Below are 20340 nucleotides of genomic sequence, written 5' to 3'. Positions count from 1 at the left end.
TCTAAAAATCAATTTTTTTAAAAAGAAAAAAAAAAGGCCCGGCCGGGCATGGCTCAGCTGGATCCAGGCGATCAGGGTTCGATTCCCGGCCAGGGCACATGCCCAGTTGTGGGCTTGATCAATGACTCTCTCATCATTGATGTTTCTGTTTCTCTCTCTCCCTCTCCTTTCCTCTCTCTGAAATCAATAAAGATATATTAAAAAATAATAACAATAAAAAAATAAAAAGAAAAAAAAGGACGGTAGGTATTTTTAAAACCAAGAGAATTAAAGATTTCTAAAGTAAAGGTTTAGAATTCCTTATGCCATCTGTCACTGCCCTTCCATCCTACATCACTATTTCTAAAATACCAACCATGTTCTATGTATCAGTGAGAAGCAAGCCAAAGAAATCAGTAACTAGTTGTTGGTCAATTAGGTACTTTTTATAAAGCAAATGTTTCCAACTTTCATATGAAACCCTAATTTTCTAGATAATATAAGGTTGATCAAAATCTACTTTTAATGGACAGATATCTGAATTGAATAATAAACACAGAGGGCATAGCAAATATAAAGTTAATAATTTCTTTTAAGAAGCCAAAGCATAGAAGGAATGATAATTTTATACTTCCATATAACTAAACAAAGAGACCTAACTTTCTATGTGTTTTACAGCTGGAGAGGACTTTAGAAAATACTGGGAACACCCTTTCATTTTACAAATAAGAAGTAAAAATGTAAACCAACGTAGCCAAGGTACAAAGGCGGTTAAAGCTAGATGAACTCAAGTCTAAACCTTCCCATACAATAATGCTCTTTGTACTATATTAGCTTTCTCCATTGTGCAAGTTTTATGTCCCCTTAAAACTGGAAGTTCTAGGAGAGAGAAAGGTCATCTATTCCTTCTTGTCACAGCCCAAAGAAAATACACTGTTCTACCATAATTCTGCTAAGAGGCTGAATACTGCTTATAGGTGCTTCAGTTCAGAAGCTGAATTAAAAGCTGCAGACCATAAGAATATAGGATTCAGTTTTATATTCTCTACAATACAGCTAAAATAGGAAGGACTTTGTTACCTTGTTTTTATTACTTAAGAATATATGGTGATCCACTTTTCCAAACTGAAGTCCAACACAAAGTACACACTGAAGTCCATCTTCTGGCAAATTATCAAGATGTACAAATCGATTGTATATTTTATCTATATTTGCCTGTAGTTTTTTTAAGAGGCAGCACAGAAAAAGAAAACCACAGCTGAAGTGTCGAACATAGAACATAGATTAACAGTAATTTAATTTTAAAATTAGTACTAAGGTTTCCTTTAATTTCTAGCAGGTGAACACATAAACAACCAATATTTCTATCAATTAAATAAGTCTAGGAAAGCACTTAATGCAAAACTCACCTCTGGCTCATTTTCTTTAATCAAGGCGGTAAATATAGCTTCCTAGGAAAACAAAATGGAATAAGGTTGAAGGCAGATGACCTTTCTCGTTCAAATATTTAGTCAAGATTTATAATAAAATAACATTTATGAATAATCATTAAGCACTGTTTCATAAAATGAAGAGTTGGCAAAAGTTCCATTACTTCCAAATCTTTCCTTCTTCCTAAATAGGTTATGTAAGTCCCACCCTACCCATACGCCTAATTTATCCTAATCTCCTAAGTACATTAAAGATTAATAATGTGGTACCATTTAGGGAGGGCACTCAAACTCATACAAGGAATAAGAGATTTAACTTAGCAGATAGTAAGAAAATTCAAATTATAAAACAAAAAGTTAACTAAGCTAAGTAGGGGATGAGGAAGAACAAAGATGTAGGCTATTAAAAAAAAACAACTGCACAGGGTAGTAAGTGTACAGCAATTTGGTGCTGCCAAATTATAAAGAGGCCAAGAGTGGTATGAGACAAGAATGTCAAAGCTAATGGAAGGCTTACATGTACAAGAAAGGAACTTTATCTTACGAGACTACGGTTCTTAAATTTTTTTCTCTTCAATACTACTGACGTGTATAAAACAATCCCAGCAATTGCATCACATTGATTCTCAATAGAAGGCTTTTTCAAATTACATGCATTTCTACCTTGCTCTAGATATTCTATCTAACATCTCTGCCTTGTGCCTCTTAGCATTTGATAGGAGGCCATACAGAAACAATGAAGAGTTTCTAAATCAGTTAAATTTTAGCAGATTTGAATTTTATGTCATAGTGGAGAAAAGTTTTCAGAGAAATAAAACTGGAGATAGAGCCCTGGCCAGTGTGGCTCAACTGGTGAGAGGGAAGTCCCATGCACAGCAGGGAGGCTGCTTGATTCCCAGTCAGGGCACATACCCAGGTTTTGGGTTCGATCCCCAGTCGATGTCCGCGCCCCCTTTATAGAATCAATGAAAAACATATCTTTGGGTGAGGATTCAAAAAAAAATGAAGGTAGAGGATACAAAGAGCTACTTTACTTGGAGGTTTTCAGAGGTGAAGCAATGGTGAATGGGATGAACAGGGAACAAACTCTAGGGATATTTAGAATTTAAAAGAGACAAGACCTAGTGACGAACTGTTTGTAAGAAATGAGAGAGAAAAAATTAAAGATAACCTCTTGAATTCTAGTTTGTATGACAGATAATGACAGAGATAAGGGTCCAGACAGTAGTACAAATACTCAACAGACAATTGTTAACTTTTTCCCCAATGGAACATCCACGAGGAAGAGGATTCCCTTAAGATGGAAGGAACTCTAAAAAGGTGGGAGGGCAGGCTGTGGAGGGACAGGAAGAAGCTTTCTCACTGTCCGAGAGAAAATGTGAACCAAACAAGAAAACTAAATCATATAACAGACTACAATAAATCTAATAAAAATTTAATTAAAATGATGGTATTATTTACCTCGTCTTTTACACTCATGTTTTCAGGAGCCATACTTATAGAGAGTTGATTTCCATCCACTGACATTGGGAAGCAGGTATAAAATTTTACCATAGAATCTGCAGATTTCTTATTTATTTCTATAATTGCCTTTTAAAACAAATTATAAGAATGAAAAAATGTGTTATTTAAGTTATTCTTCTTGAAAAGATTTAATACTTTGGAGTCAAATAAATTGAATAACTTAGTAAATATTTTTAAGATTAGAAAAATGCATTCCTCAGAAACATGAGGCCGATAAATTCAGAATATTACAACCATAAGCAAGAAATAATGAATAACTGAACTCATAAAGCAACGCTAAAAGGCAACATATATTTGTTTATAGTTGTAACTTTTAAAAAAGTATCTTTATGTCATTTGTCTACTTATTGAAATTTTAAATATTTATAGCATAATGTGGATATGAATCCTTTCCCATATTACACATATATTTCACTTATTTCCATTTTGCTTGTATGTTACTTTTACAAATGTTTAAAATGTTTATATAATTGAATCTGATACTTTTTGAAATATCAAGGAAAGTATTAAATCTCCAAATAGTTAATACTCCTGCTCAGCTCTAATCAAAACTGGACAGATAATAATCCAGATCTATATTTCTATTTTGTACTTAATCTACCTACTTATAGATGTATTTTGGCATATGATGTAATATATTAATTTTAATTACTTGCTCCCAGATTCCCGTAATTTTCTCCTATTTCAATGTATTGTCACAGAAAAATTTTTATATTAAAAAAAATGCATTCCTTTTTATGCTTGTCTGTCTCTAAACATTACAAATAATCTTTTTAACTGCCGTACTAAAATATAATATACATATCAAAGTTCACCCACTTAAGTGAACTTAAATTCACTTAAGTTTTTAGTATATTTACAAAGTTGTGCAACCATACAAATAATCTACTTTTAATATGAAATTGCATATAATTCACTTGTACCAACCCTCCTCTCCTATCCTGTTTTCTTAAGCACACCAGCTCTGATTACCATCAAACATATATCCTACTCTATTCTCAAAGATCTCTAGTGATCACCAATTGTTTTCTATTGTAAGAACACTGCTTCCCACCAATCTAATGTCTTGTTTCCACTATTTAAACTTTCCTGAAATCTATCTCACCTTCTATAAAATACCTTCCATAATTCATAACAATACTTTTTTTGTTTTAAAATTACAAAAGCGATACATACTTATCATAGAACATTTAAAATATACAAATAAACCTAGGTTGTTCTACGTACTGATAACATCATTAGTTTGCGTCAGAAAATGATTACTTCCCATTTGAGTATGATTTGTAAGACAGCAGAAATACTAGTAAAAAAGTGCTCTCAAAATTTTATAGGTCATTTAAAGACCTATATTAACATAATAAAAATGGAAATTTTTCTATTAACCTAAAATTTTGAGCAAAACTTTGACACATTAGTAAGCCATTCCTCCCCATCATTAAAACTGTCTCATTAGAATAATGCAAACTATCTGTGTTTTATATTTTAAAAATTCCTTAGTTTAAAACAGCTTATTTTGAGGTACTGCTTTTCAACTTTTTGTGAACTTAATGTTTTTCAAACTGTGCTTGCAGAGAAGAACAGCTGTTATCAACTCTTACCTTTTTATGAGATGATAAAATCAAAATATCCTTTGTATCACCAAATGGTTTTACTAGGTTGTAAACTTCTTCTGTAGAATATCCTCTATTTGGCAAATTAGAAATAAGTACCACACACATTTCCTCTGTTTCCTTCAAAACAAATTTAAGAACTGACATTAAAATTTCTTTAACTGCTTTTATATGACCTAAGCTTACACTGCAGATAATTTTATGCAAGTATTTACGTTACATTTAGTACTAAAACTGATCAATTCCGAAGGCTGGTCTGAACCTCAAATTTAAACCAAAACAAAATGCAAATTTCCTCTCTTCAAGTACATAGACTAATTTTAGCATACCACCTGTCATCTAGTCAAGGTCTTTAATTCTCTTTTTCAGTAATGGTCTAAAAACACAAGTTTGCCTGCCTCTGACCACAACTTCTTCCTTTTAGTTACAAATCCTTTTACCTTACTGAATAAAATAATTACTCATAGGCAATATAAAAAAGCTTACCTAGTCTTTAGCATCTTTACCCTATAACCCAATCCCCACTAAAGTTAATACTTTCTTTTCTGCATTTTCTTCTCTCAGATCTATTTTATTCATCAAGATGACTCATCAGCGCCAATATTTCCTTTAGTGGATGTTGGGGAAATCCCCAAAGGTATACAATAGTAAATTTGGCAACTTCTGACTTTTCTTTTGAAAAAAAGGTAGAAAGTTATAATTTTCATAAACCAGATGAGAATGATTTTAACTAGTACATCAACTGTGTTCAAAAATGGTTCCTTCTAAAGTGCTTTATATGTGAATATAAAATACTCTATTAGTGCTTTAAAATATTCTTCCTACAACAACATAGGAAGACATATTACTTACTACATGGAGAACAGATCTACCAGTCAAAAGTAAACTTATGTTCAGCACCTGAATGATCTCAAGATCTTAACCAATAAAATCTAAATTATTGAGATTTTAATATATTCATAATGACAGATGTAACCACAGGAAAACAATAAAGTGGACTTTATGTCCTTCAAATAGAACTGCATATCCCACTTGCTCCTCTAAAAACACAAAGAACTACTGGCATTCTAAATATTAACACATCACCCTGGCTGGTGTGGCTCTATGGTTAGAGCATCAGCCCATGCACTGAAAGGTGTTTGGGTTCGATTCCCCGTCAAGAGCATGTACCTGGGTTGCAGGTTGGTCCCAGCTGGTCAGAGCATGTGCAGGAGGCAACCAATCATTCACACTGATGTCGTTTCCGCCCCCCCAAATCAATGGAAAAAATATCCTCGGGTGAGGATTAACAAAATAATAATAAAATATTAACATATCTATCCTTTGCCTCTAGTTAAAAAGAAAAAAGGATTTCATAAAATTCCATTGGTTCTATTTTGACAACTTGTTTACTCAAAACACCATTTTGGCCTGGCCGGGCGTGGCTCAGCGGTTGAGCGTCGACCTAGGATCCAGGCGATCGGGGTTCGATTCCGGTCAGGGCACATGCCCAGGTTGCGGGCTAGGCAGCCGATCAATAACTCATCATTGATGTTTCTGTCTCTCTCTCTCCCTCTCCTTTCCTCTCTTTGAAATCAATAAAGATATATTTTTTTAAAAAAACACCATTTTGGCCTAACGTTTTATTCTCAGTGAAAAGTAATCCTCATAAACATGTACACTTATTGATATTCTGTTCCTAAATTTTTGGGACTTACTCTGCAGCTCAAGGTTTTTTAATTCAAACCATATTTTTAAAGTAAAAAAATAACTGGGATTTTTCACCGTGCCAAATCCTGTACATTTTCTACATAGGTTTATAGTAAAAGAAAGTATGTTTCATCAAAATTTCTTAAGCTTTAAAAAAATAAGCAAAATATAAAAACTGACCTTGTTAACTGTTTCATTTTCTGTGACCACCAAAGCAGCTTCTTAAAACACAAAACAAGAATTCATGCACATATATTTTATTTATCAAGATGCAACAATGTATTAAATAGTAACTACAAGAAAAATATATACAACTGACAAAAGAGCACAGAAGTAGGAAGTAGTACAGAATTAACCACGGCTTTTAAATAATATATTTAGTTTTATCCCAAGAACAAAATTTCAGAATAATCAAGAGACAGGGTGAACATCTGAATCTTAATATTCTTAATTTCACTTAGGTTATGACCCTGGTATTTAAAAATATACATATATACATACAAACAAACAAACACAACACAAAAAAATACTTTATTTTCTTAAAATTTTAATTTTCTATCTTTAGAATAAGAGAATAAAATAAAATTTCTATTGGCCTACCTGAAACAGTTGCTTTAGCACTATTTTCAGTGGCTTTGACTTCCATGCTGGTCTTTATTTCAGAGTTTTCTGCATGAAACAGTCTGCTTTAATAGTCTAGAAAAACACACTAATATAATTAAACTAATGAATCTAAAAAGAAACTTAAGCTAATTTATTTTGTCACTCCAACTCTCTTTAGGATGACCTAATTTAAGTCAAAGCTAATACAAGTTTCTCTTTGAAAACGAAACAATCCCCTTTAAGATTTTTATGCAACAATTTCAAAATACACCTTGAATGTACACCAAGAGGATCTAAATGACAGTATTTCAAGGTTACCTGATACAGTCACAGGTTTACTGGCATCTTTGTTTTTGACAATGCCAGCCTTTTTGACTTCTAGAGACTTCTTTCCACTGGATTTTGCTGTCAAAAGCAAAATTGAACCATTATTCTAAGGGTCTGTTTGGTTATTTAGTATGTTTCATACTAACATATTAGTAAATAAGTAGTGCAAACTTTATTATAAAAGCAGTTCTTTTCTATATATTTCCATTTATTTTCACTATCTGTTTACTAATAAGACTTAAAGCAAACTTAAACTGAGATACAATTTTTGTTAATGGCCATTAGTGAGACACAAATTTAACCCTCAGGTGACAGAAGCACATTATAATCACACACACAAAAATCATAATTTATAATTTCTACAAAGGTTCTTTGCATTAGTCTATTGGAAAAATAAACAGATTATGTTAAACATGTTACATTTATTTAAAAAAGCATTCCATTTCTTTATAAAGAAAATACATTCTTATGTAAAGAAAAAAATCTTTACAGTAGCAAACACCAGAACTGTACAAGCTAGGGAAGGTAATATGAAGTGACTGCTCTAAAAAAAATAAGGAAACAATGAGTATACAATTTGTAGGGGGGAATGGCAGGGCAGCCTGCGATAATACAGGGCGAGGCAAAAGTAGGTTTACAGTTGTCCCTTTGGAAAACAATACAATAATTAATAAATGATACAAGAATAAACTGTTTCACATACTCACCCCCACCCTGTACAGCTGTCAGAAATGTTTCAACACAAAAACATGTCTACAATGGTAGGTAATGTCAAAGACCAAAGTACCAAAAATGTAAAGTCCTATATGTTTAGGTTTTAAATATCAAAGAAGTATCTACTAAACTTTTCAAGATGTTATTAGGCACTACAAATTATATAAATTTAAAATTTGTTTGTTTTATTGTTGACAGTATTACAGACATCTCCCAACTTCCTTCCCTTCCCCCCGTCCTCCCAGGTCCTGCCCCACCCCAGGCCTTCACCAGGCTATTATCTGTGTTCTTTGATATCACTGTATTATATTCTTTAAGGCAGATTAAGAATATACTTAAAATGGGGGCAGAAAGAGACTTTGCTTGGGGTGATGGGTACATGATACAATGTGCAGGTGATGTTTTATTGTGTTGTACAATTGAAACCTGTATGGTTGTGTGAACCAATGTCACTCCAATAAATTTAATTAAAAAAAATGAAATAAAATACAGTTTGAAGTAGGGAATATAGTCAATAATATTTTAATTACTATGTATGGTGTCAGGTGGGTACTAGACTTACTGGGGGGATCGCTTTGTAAGTTATATAAGTATCTACCCACTATGCTGTAAATCTGAAACTAATACAACGTTGAATGTCAACTGCAAAAAGAACATACTTAATAACACCTCTCCCTCCTGACAGTCTTACCTGTTTTGATTGAAGCTTTATTACCTTTAGCAGCTACTGTTACCACAGATTTAACAGAACCTGTTGATTTCCCTAAATCACAAAAAAGTAGTAGTCAAAACTGGTTTATTTAACTACTATCAACAATCCCCAAAGAACCTCACAAAGAACAAATATAAGAGCAGTAGGCTATGTTTTAATCAAAACACGAAATGCTATCACCTTTGGGTGCATAGCCATTTTTAAAAAAACCTCACCTAAGGATATGTTGTTGTTGTTTTTTAACTGACTGGGTTTTTTTAGAGAGAGAGGAAGGGAAAGTGAGAAACATTGATGTGAAAGAGACATTGATCAGCTGCTTCCTATAGGTGTCCCCACCAGGGATTGAACCCACAATCTAGGTATGTGCCCCGACCAGGAATCAAACCAGCAACCTTTTGGTGTACAATGCTCCAACCAACTGAGTTGCCAGGCCAGGGCAACACAGGCCATTTTTTAAATCTAGCAATGATAATAATACTTTCAGGAAGAAAAACATCACTGAAGCAAGAACTCGAGTACATAAAAATAGCATTCAGGGAAGTTAAATAAATCTCTGAATGTGTGGATCAACTTTAAGCAAAATTACTAGCTGCAAGGGTATAAAAAATAGTCCCATGTAGCTTTTAATGGTTCCAAAAGCAATTATATTTAGGGCCTCCTCGTTCATGCTTCCTTGGCCCCCAGTTGATTGAAAAGCATTAAAGAACACCTACATCATGGTCACGCCACAAAAAGATTACTTTGACTAATTCCTAGTGGGCGCTATCTGAACAGGAGTACTTACATTGCTCTGACCTTTCTTTTTACATATGCATCTATTACTGTTGATTCTTTTCCAGAATGATGTTTTTTATAAAGACTATGATTATCAAAGGGTCACTGAAAAGATCACCACAGAGTCAAAATCCTTTCTATTCAGAGAACAACAGGAGGCTTAGCTCTGAAAATTAGGATTCATAACAACTAGCAAGGTAATATGAGGAAAAAGCCCAGATCAGAAGTCAGGAGCTCCAAGTTGAATTCCAAGTTAAGTTGTGAAGATGTGGAGCATTAACCAATTTTCTGTGCATGTTTCCCCATTTATAAACAAGGGTGGTAACTGCCATAATTATCTAACAGAGCCCTGTGAGAATATGATCATGCTTAGAAAAGTTATACAAAGGAAAAGAATTCTTGACATCCACAACAATCAACTGAAAATAGTTTACAAATCCACCCTTTATAATCAAAGACAGGCCTAATCTTTGCTCAAAAAGAGCAATACCGATCGTTATAAATTGTCACTTGAAAAGTTTTGTGTCACATTGCAGTAACCTGAGCCCTAATGAGCCCTTAAATTATTTCTTTCACTTATCTTGGTTACTACCACAAGTCAATTCAGTTTACTACTACTAAAGGAGAGCAGAATGTAAGGAAAAAATATCTAAAATTAATTTCCAACAGTTGAAAGGAGCTTTAGCTCCTACTCACCCAAATCTCCAGCAGTGACTTACATAAAATTATTATCAAAGTAATATCAAGCTGTTTGCTAAATAAATGCATCTTCAAAACAAGTTTTCTAGCCATCCCTGATACCCTCAGATTACTGCTTCTAAGAAACTATTATATGAACATTCTAGCTCTGCCACGAATATTTGCCAGTCCAATGCTGCTTCCTTTCCTTTCTACCATTAGAGTGAAGAGTTTAATACACTGACCTCTATCCACTCAATTAACTGGCATTTAGCAGAAATGGGAGGGAAAATAGAAAGAAAGATAATGCTAGGGGAAAGAGAAAAAAATTAAAAATTATTTTAAAACCCACGATAGCTCATAAAAACTGCAAAGAGAATATAATTTGCAGTAAATTTATCTGGACTATTTTTTGTAAAAGAAAGTAAACAGAGAGAAGACCTCAATAAAAAAGAGGGAAATATCTCTGATACCCATCATGAGAAATAGTTTCTCAGTCAAATTATCTTATTTTCATAATTACTGCAAGGAAAGAGCATTATCTACTAAATCTCCTTCCTCAGAATTTCTAGATGACTATAAATTTCAAAGATTAGTATACACTCAGCACCTACTATTTCACATGAAATCCAACACTACTGCTATATCCTTCTTAAATGATTTAACACTAATATATCTAGAATCTTAATTTAAAAAAATACCTGAAGATTTATTCACTTTGGCTACAGATGTCTTGGCTTGTCCAGTTTTGGCTAAAATAACAAGAAAAATATATCAATAATACATTACAAATAATACGCTACAAATAAGATTTAGGAAAGAGCTAACCTGGCAATGATTTTGAAAAATACTGCAAGAAACATCCCTATACTCATCTTTGTATACACTTGGAACTGTAGGTAAATTCTTAGACACAAACTTACTAAAATAAAGGCATAGATTTAAATTTTAACAATTAACATTAAATTGTCCTCCAGAAAGGGCTTCCCCATTTCCACACAAATATAGTATGTAAAATAAGTTAATAATCACTCCAATCTGAGATAGAAACTGGTATGACAATTTTTGTTGCTTTAATTATGAGTAAAGTGTTAATTTTCATGTGTGTAATTCATCTCTATGATTTGCCTATATCTACCAATTTATCTTTTGGGTTGTTGAAGTTTTTCTTATTATTTATTAGAGCTCTTTATATATTAGGAAGGTTAGTTTATATCACACAGGTAATATATATTTTTTAAAGTTATACAAAATACTTATTAAAAAAATACTTTTTATGCAGTCAAATGTCTCCCTAATAGAGGAAGGATGTTCCTCACTTTGAAATTTAAAACAAAAAAACCTACATTTTCTTTCAGTACTTTAGCATCTTATATGTAACATTAAATCTGACCCATCTGTAATTGACAGTATAAGTTCTTTATTTATAAAAAGTAGATAGTTAATGAATAACTGATCTTTTTCCCACTAACTTGAACCATTACCATAATGATTCACTGATATTCCATGTTTTAGGGAATATTTCTTCTGTCTTACTGATCTTCTGTTAACCCAACTATATGAAACTATTCTGAATCTTTAATTTTATAATATATTTTAATATCTGTTAGTGCTGGTCCATCCTAATTACCTGTCCTTTGTATAACTTTGACTATTCTAAATAAATTTTTTATATATAAAAGTATCAGCTTATAATCAGCTTACATGTTTTAAAAAAATCTTATTGGTATTTTACTAGGTTCATAATATTTATGTTTTAATACATGAAAAAAAGGCAGATTCTAATGCAGGCTTTCTATCTAAAAATGAGCCATTTTTTCCTTTAATTTCTCATTTTATTTTATGCCTCTTAGTATTTTAAAGTTTTCATAGCTTTTACCTTTTTTATTATTATAAATGGAATACATGGAATATTTTATTAAATTACATGTAAGTTGTTATTCTTCTTATATAATAAAGCAACTAAAAGCTTTTTTTATTTAGAGAATTAAGATGACTATATTTAACAGCACTGTAATAATTATCTTGGATTTGCCATACATACATACATATTTGCAAATAATTATGATGTATCTTGCTTTCCAATTTTTATGCCTCTCGACCTAGAGTGCACTGGCTACTGGCTATTATATTTAGAATAATATTTATGTAAACTCAAAGAGTGATGAGCATTCCTTGTTTTGTTGCCAACCTTAATGGGAACACTCTACTGTTTCATTATTAAGCATATGCTGGCTTTTGACTTGATATATGTATATATGTTTCTGTGTATAGGAATAAAAGTATAAAATACACAAACACACTATCATATTAAGAAGGTAGTTATCTACTTTAAGAACTTTTTTTAATGCTAGGAATGAATGTTAAACTTTACTAAATATTTTTTGCAGCATTTATCTTCCTCTAATATGTTAAACTGAATGAACACATTGCCTAATTATGAAACATCTTTATATTTCTGATATGGCCCCTCTTGGGCACAGTATATTATTCCTTAATGTGCTCCCAGACAATACGTGCTAATATTTTACTTAAAAATGTTGTATCAATATATTAATATATGAAATTATTCTACAGTGTTTTAAAAAATATTTTTTATTGATTTGAGAGAGGAAGGGAGAGGGATAGAGAGATAGAAACACTGATGAGAGAGAGATCAATCAGCTGTCGCCAGCACACCCCCTACATTGAGCCCAAAAACCAGACAGGTGCCCTGACAGGGAACCGAACCACTGACCTCTTGGTTCATGGGCCGATGCTCAACCACTAAGCAACACCGGCCGGGCTACAGTTTTAATTTACTATGATATCTTTATCAGCATTTACAAAACTTTAACTCTTAATTTTGAGAAAACTGTAAATTCACATAGAATTTTAAGAAATAATTAGGAGAGATCCCATATAACCTTCACTCAGTTTCACTAATGGTAATATTTTGAATAACTATAGTATAATATAACAAACAAGAAATTGATACAATCTACCATTATCCATGTTTCCCCAATTTTACATGCACTAATTTAACGCATATTTAGTTTTAGGAAATTTTATCATATATTTGTAAATTACTGTTACCAGCAGTCAAGATACAGTTCTATCACAAGGACCTTTCCTACTACCCATTATAGCAACAGCCACCTCCCTCCCTCCCCTCCAACCCTTGACACCACTAATCTGTTCTCTATTTCTATTTTATCTTTTCAAGAATATTATAGAAATTGCAGCTTACATTTTTAATGGCATCAAATTTTAAAACTTCCTAGCATGAATCTTCAAGGCCTTCTATACAGTGATTCCTCAATTCTGTTACCTTTGTTATGTGATCTCTCTAACTGAAGTATATCTTCTGCCCCTATATATTATCTGTTTACACATTCACATTTAAAACTTTAGTCAAAATTTAATGCCCTCCAGAAGCCATCCATAGTCACCTTCACTAATTTCCAGTAACTTCAGTATACTATCCAACTAAACATTACGGAAAAAATAAGATATTTTATAAAACCCGATTTTCCAGTCACCTAAATATTAATTTTCCAAAAACTAACTCATCTGTTCTGAATAGAAATCCAGAACACACTATACACCTACCCTTCCAAAAGAGAACATATAAAACACAATTTAACATTCTGAATACATTTTATGTCTACTTCATTTTAGCTTTTGTGTCTTATCCTTCACTACCAAGCCGTTTATTCTTACTAGACTCAAGAGTGTATAATTTGGCAATAACTTGTCTCCACCTTACAAATCCTAACTGGATTAAAATTGCATGAACAATTCATTTAGCTAGACTCATAATAAACGTCTGAAATGCTTTCCTGTGTGTAAAGAAACAACTTTAACCACATGAGTACAATATCTATTTCTGTTTAGTCTTTGTTTACTTTGGCTCTTTCAACAACAAAGGGGGCCAGACAAGCAATCTTTAACATACTTTATGTTTTGACTTGTGGGTTTACTGGGAGGGATAAAGAGAAGTGCTGCAAAACTAATGTAAACAGCTATTAACTACAGAATTGTGACAGGTATTCCAGAAGAGGACCCTTAACTACATAGTAGTAAATAGCTTAATATAAGAGCCAATTTGGGTCCCTACTACTAAAGCACAATAAATGTTTTCCTAACATCATCTTGCAAGAAGTTTCTAGTAAATTGACAAAATATACTCATTTGGAGAAGGAGTATTAAAAGTAACAACTTACTAGTAGAAGCTGAAGTCACAGTTTCAACAGCTTTGGAAGCATCTGTGTCTTTTCTATTTAAAAGAAGAAAAATTTAGTAAATTCTGTTTTAAAACTTGTAGAGATGTAAAGCTTAAATCTAAAAAAGTTTAAAATAATTCAATTTAAACACTATCCAATTTCAGCTGGAGTCAGAGTGATAAAACATTAAAAATGTAGTTGTAAAAACAGAAAAATTTTAATTCACATGCACATTCATTTTCACATATGAAATCATGCAAATCACTTACTTTAAAGTAGATGTTTTCTTTGAATCTGCTATCTTTTTCTTCACCTCTTTGTTCTATGAAGGAAGAATATTTTAAAGAAAAATTTAGTTTCTTTCTCAGTTATAAAAAGCTTTAGAAAATAAAGAAAACATAAAGAACTTCAAAAAAATTAAAAATCTTCCTATCCTAAAGCATAAATGCATATTATCTTTATCTATTTACAGATAAAAATATTTCCTTCAATCTGTGATCAATATGGCATAATTTTCATCCTACCTTTTACCACTCATCTGCATCTTATCACTATCTTTTAAAAACATTTCAAATAGTACTATGACATTTTAGATGTCTAACTGCTATCACAGTGATCCAATCTTCCAGCATCTTTTGCTTTGACTACAAAAGCCTCATTAACAGTCTGCTTGTCCTTGCCTTTTTACCCACCCACTTCCCACTCTATTCTCAGTACAGATCTTGCTGTTCCTAAAGACCTTTCATCACACTCAGAGGAAAAGCCAATACTTACAATACCCTAGAGTTTACACCACACGGTCCACCCATCCTGAGGCCCAAATCACTACATACCTCCTCCTCCTATGCTTCTCTACTTCCAACCCCAAGCACCCTCTATCCTCCTCAAGCAAGCTGCATATGAGTGGATCTCAAATGACTCTCACAGTTGCTGTTCGCTTTCTGTAACACTCTCAACCCAGGGAATGGCGTACTCTCGCACCTTCTTCAGATGTTTGCTCTTTCATAACTACCTTACTGAAAGCTGCACAGTGCCTCATTCCCCAACAAGAGAACTTCTACTCCCCTTTTCTATTTTCTCCATACTTGCTGCTAACAGACATAATATGTATACATTTTTCATTTTCTTTTGGTCTTCCTTTCCCTACCCCTTGAAGTTAAACTCGGTGAGAACAGGGACTTTGTTAACTACTATCTCCAGTACCTAAAATTGTGCTTGGCAGTTAGTGAACATTCAGTAAATATATGTTAAATTGATCTGAACTTCATAATAATTGTCATGTTATGTGTACATTTTCTGTTCTTTTTGGGCATCCTTGCCATTTCTTTTTGCTGTGTGGGATTTTATGCCAATCACTTCCCTCACCCCAGTGAGTTAGAAGATATTCATCTTCCTACTTTTTAATTCTATTGGTGGTTATTTTCCATTTTTAGAGAATTTTGAAACTACAGATTTCTTCCAAATAAATTTAAAATTTTAGTCCTTACATACCAATTTTTGATGATACATTTAAGGCAAAAAAATTTTTTGTCATTTTAAGTAACATTTTTTGCAATGTTATTTTATAAATATATGCTTATTTCAATTTTATTGCTTAAATGGTTTCATTGCTCATTACCAACCATTTTACATAATAACTTCTCTATTTCTTAATGTTATTTTTATAATAATATTTTAGGGAAGATATATAGATGAAATACTTTATAAGCCCATGCATGTCTGAGAATACTGTCCTAGCACACAACGTAGAATTTGACTTGATATAGATGTACAGAACTACAATGAATCAATCTTCTTCCCAATCAACCTTGAAAATGTGTTCCTCTGCTACCTAAGGCTAGACTATTCCTTTTTATAGTTATACTGTTTCTGGCTGGACCAATGTAGGTTGCCCCTCCATAAGTATGAAATTTAAAATCTTAACCAGTATTTAAGTGGTATCCTCTTTCCGTAATTACAATTAAATGCAGTCTGGTTCTCCTAACATGTATCCATGTCTTTCCTTTTCATCATTTTAGGATCTTTAACCTTCTAAATAGACTAACCTCCAAGAAGGCTGGAAGCACATCTGTTTCGTTCACCACTGATTATCTGCAGATACCACAATGCCTGACACTCAACCCATGTTTAAAAATAGCTTTTGATTCAAATGAAATTGAACTCTCATCTGAATTCTGATTGTATCTTTTTGGTTTTATCTCCTTGTTACTCTCTAGATTTTCCATAACGCTCAAACCAGTGCTCATTGCTCCCCAGCATTGTTTTTCGTTTCCATGAAATCTTGGACCTTAGGTGACTGTTTTAGGTTTTGGATATAAAGTCCCCATGAATTCTGCTGAAAACACTAAATTAAAATTTTAAGTCTTGAGGTTTGTGTGTGTTTTTTGCTGAGGGTTAGCTGTAGCACTATTTCATAATTGCAAAGGTTTGTTGTTTTTTGGGAAATGTGATTACATTTTCTAAATCGAGGGCTCCTGCTTCTTTAAGGAAAATTTTGTGAGTATGGCCATGTGCCCATTTCTCTGGAAAAAAAGAATGCTTGCTTTCATTGTATTGATAGTGGTACTGCAGAGAATAGCTAAAAAAAAAAAGGACAAGAATCACTGACGTCTAGGCTGGTTTATAATTAAACAACAAGGTACCTGAGTTTCTGTCAGTGTGTGTAGACCCATACTTTAATCCTATGGGTTTAAATACAGGAATGTAGGAAATTTCTCCCTGTTCTGTAACCCTTCTTTATTGATTCCAAGAAGCAGCAAAATGGAGAGAATGTTCTGTGAATCACTGCCACAGTCAAAGGCAGTTACAACATGAAACATCAAATGCAGGCACTAAAGTTTTTTCTTGGTTTTGACTTCATGTCAAAATTATGATCTGGACCAAGAAAGCTGTAGCACTGCCCTTCTCTTTCCTAGTTTGGGTTTCCAGCCTCTTTTGGACTTGCTCTGGCAGGAAAACTTGATGTTGCCCCCTATGGTTTAACAGGCTGAAAAGATTATATCCATATACTTCCAACCTGAAGAAGCCATAACTGGAGTGTTGTTGGGGGTCCCCCCCAGTCAATCCCTAAACCATCTGATACTTTATCACAACAAGGAATCTCAAGTTAGCCTTCTAAGGCTCCTTCACTGTTTCTGAAAAGTAGATGGGGCTTGTTTTCTAGTTTCCAACGCTTATACTTTCCACTATGCATTTTATTAAAATCAAGATAGTAAATATGGTTGGGCTTGGGACTTATATTGCTACCTTACCAACCTCATCAAAATTCATCCAAGAGAATTATTTTAATCTATTTGAAATACTCTAAGGCTTTAAATGTATCCTTACTCATCTATTTTCCCAGAGTGAACTTTTCAGAATGAAGGACTGACCTTTCTCCCCAGTTCTCCAAATTTAATGATCAGCCAGGTCTTGCTCAAAAGTCACTGGTACAATGTTTCTCCTTTCTATTCTCCAGGCCTACCTAAAACTGTTCTGTTATCACAATAGGCTGATGACTACATGAGTGGTCTGGACTTGAGTGTTTCTCTTCTCCCCTTTCATCAATCTGCTAAGCTTTTTTTGCATTCAGTGTCATTTGCCCCACTATCCGCTAATTTATTCTTCCAGATAAATCTAATCTATCCATTATGTCATATCTCTACTCAAATAATATTTAACTGTCTACAGGATAAAGTTTAAGTTATTAAATTACGCATTTAATTCTGCATCCCCTTAACCTCTGCAACCAGAGGTGACTGTGTGTCACAGCTCTGGTAAATCAAGTGTGGGTTAAAAGTCACTCATCATTCCCAGAAACAAAGAAAGAAAATAAAAATAAAAATCTATTTTGCTCTTGATTTTTATTCCTTTTTTTCCTGCTTAGAAGACAGAAACAATGCCAGAAGGTACAGCAACCATCTTACAACTGAGGATGAAAAGCACACGCTAAAGATAGTGGAGGAGAGAAACAAAAAGGCTGGGTTCCCAAAGATTATGGAGTTGCTGTACCAGACATGGACCACCTACCTGAAGATTTCCTGTTATGGGTTAAAAAATCTCTTATTTAATAAACACTGGTCAAAAATAAAAGAAATTCTAAATAACAAAATTGGTAATGACTAGGATTACCACATAACTCATTATTTAAATCAGGACAATGGAAATAAATGGATGGCATGTAGCAGGTATAAACTAGGATGATGGGTTACTCTAGGAGAAAACTAGAAATAAAAATCCTTTCTCCAATGGCAAGTTAAATATTAATAATACATATACAAGTAAATCTAAGAAAGAAATAAACTTAACATCCCTCCAAAAACTACAAGAATGTTATGGAAAAAAATAGAAAACTTGCTGAAGAGATAAGCCGTGTTTTTTAACAGAAAAATAGTATTATAAAAACATCAATACAATTTCAATAAGTATTGATTAACCTCCCAATAAAATTTTTCAGAGAACTTAAACTAATTCTAAAACTAATATGCAGGAGTGAATGTTCAGGAGTAAGCAAAACAAATTTAAATAAAGAAGAAAAAAGATTCTACTTGAAAAATAGGCAAATATTATAAATTTTATAGTTATAACCAGTAAAATCACATAGCACTAGCACAAAAATAAATATACTAACGTAACAGAACAGCCTGAAACACATCTATGTATATAGGGTAATTTACAGACATGAAATTAGCTTTTCAAATAAACAGGGGAAAACAAATTAGGTATAAATGATGTTGGGCTAATTAGCTACATATTTTGGAAACAATATTAATCTCAATCACGCATTATATCATGAATTATAGATTTAAGAAGTAATGGAAGTCTATCTTTTTGGCACTGGTATAGAAAAGGTCTTCTAAAACAAGACCAAAAAAAAGCTGTAAGAGGAAAAAACTAAGAAACTTGAGTACACTGAAATTAAAAACTTTATACATGTATACATACAACCAACAGACTAGAAGAAAATACTTCTAACATAAAATACATAACTAGGATCTAGAATAATGAACACCTTCAGATGCAATTAAAAAAAAAAAAAAAAGACAACCCAATAGGAAAATGTGAAAAAATATTATATATATAACTCATTAGAACAGTAACAGAAATAGTAATAATTATATTAAAAATGTTGAATCAACAAACAAGTACTGGCAAAGATGTTGAGAAAAGAGAACCCTAGGACACTGCTGGTGGGAATGCAGACTGGTGCAGCCACTGTGGAAAACAGTATGGAATTTCCTCAAAAAATTAAAAATTGAACTACCATTTGACCCAGTGGTCCCACTTCCAGGAATATATCCTAAAAAACCCAAGACACCAATCAGAAAGAACTTATGCACCCCTATGTTCATAGCAGTGCAATTTATAATAACTAAGATGTGGAAACAGCCCAAGTGCCCATCCGTAGATGAGTGGATAAAAAAGCTGTGGGACATTTACACCATGGAATACTATGCAGCTGTAAAAAAGGATGTCTTACCCTTTGGGACAGCATGGATGGAACAGGAGAGTATTATGCTAAGTGAAATAAGCCAGTTAGAGAAAGACAAGTACCACATGATCTTACTCATATATGGAATATAATAAGTAAAATAAACTGATGAACAAAACAGACCCAGAGACACAGGAGCATGAAACAGACTGAAGGATCTCAGAGGTAAGGCAGGAGTGAGGGAGTGGGTGGGGAGAGATTAATCAAAGAACTTACATGCTTATATGCATAACCTATGACATGGTATGGGGAAGGTTTGGGGGTGGGGTGGATGCGGGATGGAGAGGATGAATGGGTGAAAAAAGGGGACATCTGTAATACTTTCAACAATAAAGATAAATTTTTAAAAATATGAAAAAGAAGTTGAAATTCAATACAAATCTGGAAAACGCAAGTTAAAACTAGATACCATTTTTTACATACTGCATTTTAAAAGTGAAAACATTAAGATGCTACTGATAATATAGAAGCACCAGTATGCTCATAATTATCACTGTAAATTATTACAGCTACTTTATGGGCAATGTGGTATTATCTATTACAGTAAAACCTCGATATGATGAGGACTAATTCGGGCAAGGGGGTGTCCATTAAAGCCAAAAGTTCATAACATAATAAAGTAGGT

At 33.0% G+C, this 20340-nt stretch overlaps 1 protein-coding gene across 3 annotated transcripts in view; it reads right to left on the bottom strand.

The window, feature by feature from the left end:
• The window catches only part of ZNF638 (zinc finger protein 638), a 58461-nt gene that overhangs the window by 19188 nt on the left and 18933 nt on the right, over positions 1 to 20340 (bottom strand). For 2 of the 3 annotated variants that reach the window (XM_016202606.2, XM_087823629.1), the window contains exons 8-18: positions 14515 to 14567; positions 14246 to 14298; positions 10742 to 10792; positions 8568 to 8639; positions 7154 to 7240; positions 6833 to 6901; positions 6413 to 6453; positions 4532 to 4663; positions 2871 to 2999; positions 1389 to 1430; positions 1060 to 1194 (exon numbers count right to left, since the gene is read on the bottom strand). In XM_016202606.2, the coding sequence (XP_016058092.2) occupies positions 1060 to 1194; positions 1389 to 1430; positions 2871 to 2999; positions 4532 to 4663; positions 6413 to 6453; positions 6833 to 6901; positions 7154 to 7240; positions 8568 to 8639; positions 10742 to 10792; positions 14246 to 14298; positions 14515 to 14567 (864 nt within the window). The remainder of the gene's footprint in view (positions 1 to 1059; positions 1195 to 1388; positions 1431 to 2870; positions 3000 to 4531; positions 4664 to 6412; positions 6454 to 6832; positions 6902 to 7153; positions 7241 to 8567; positions 8640 to 10741; positions 10793 to 14245; positions 14299 to 14514; positions 14568 to 20340) is intronic. The other variant, XM_087823628.1, reaches the window with a different exon arrangement.

The sequence above is a fragment of the Miniopterus natalensis genome, chromosome 13 (assembly GCF_054644295.1).
Source record: "Miniopterus natalensis isolate mMinNat1 chromosome 13, mMinNat1.hap1, whole genome shotgun sequence".
NCBI classification, from domain to species: Eukaryota; Metazoa; Chordata; class Mammalia; order Chiroptera; family Miniopteridae; genus Miniopterus; species Miniopterus natalensis.
This window is presented reverse-complemented; position numbering and strand designations above follow the sequence as displayed.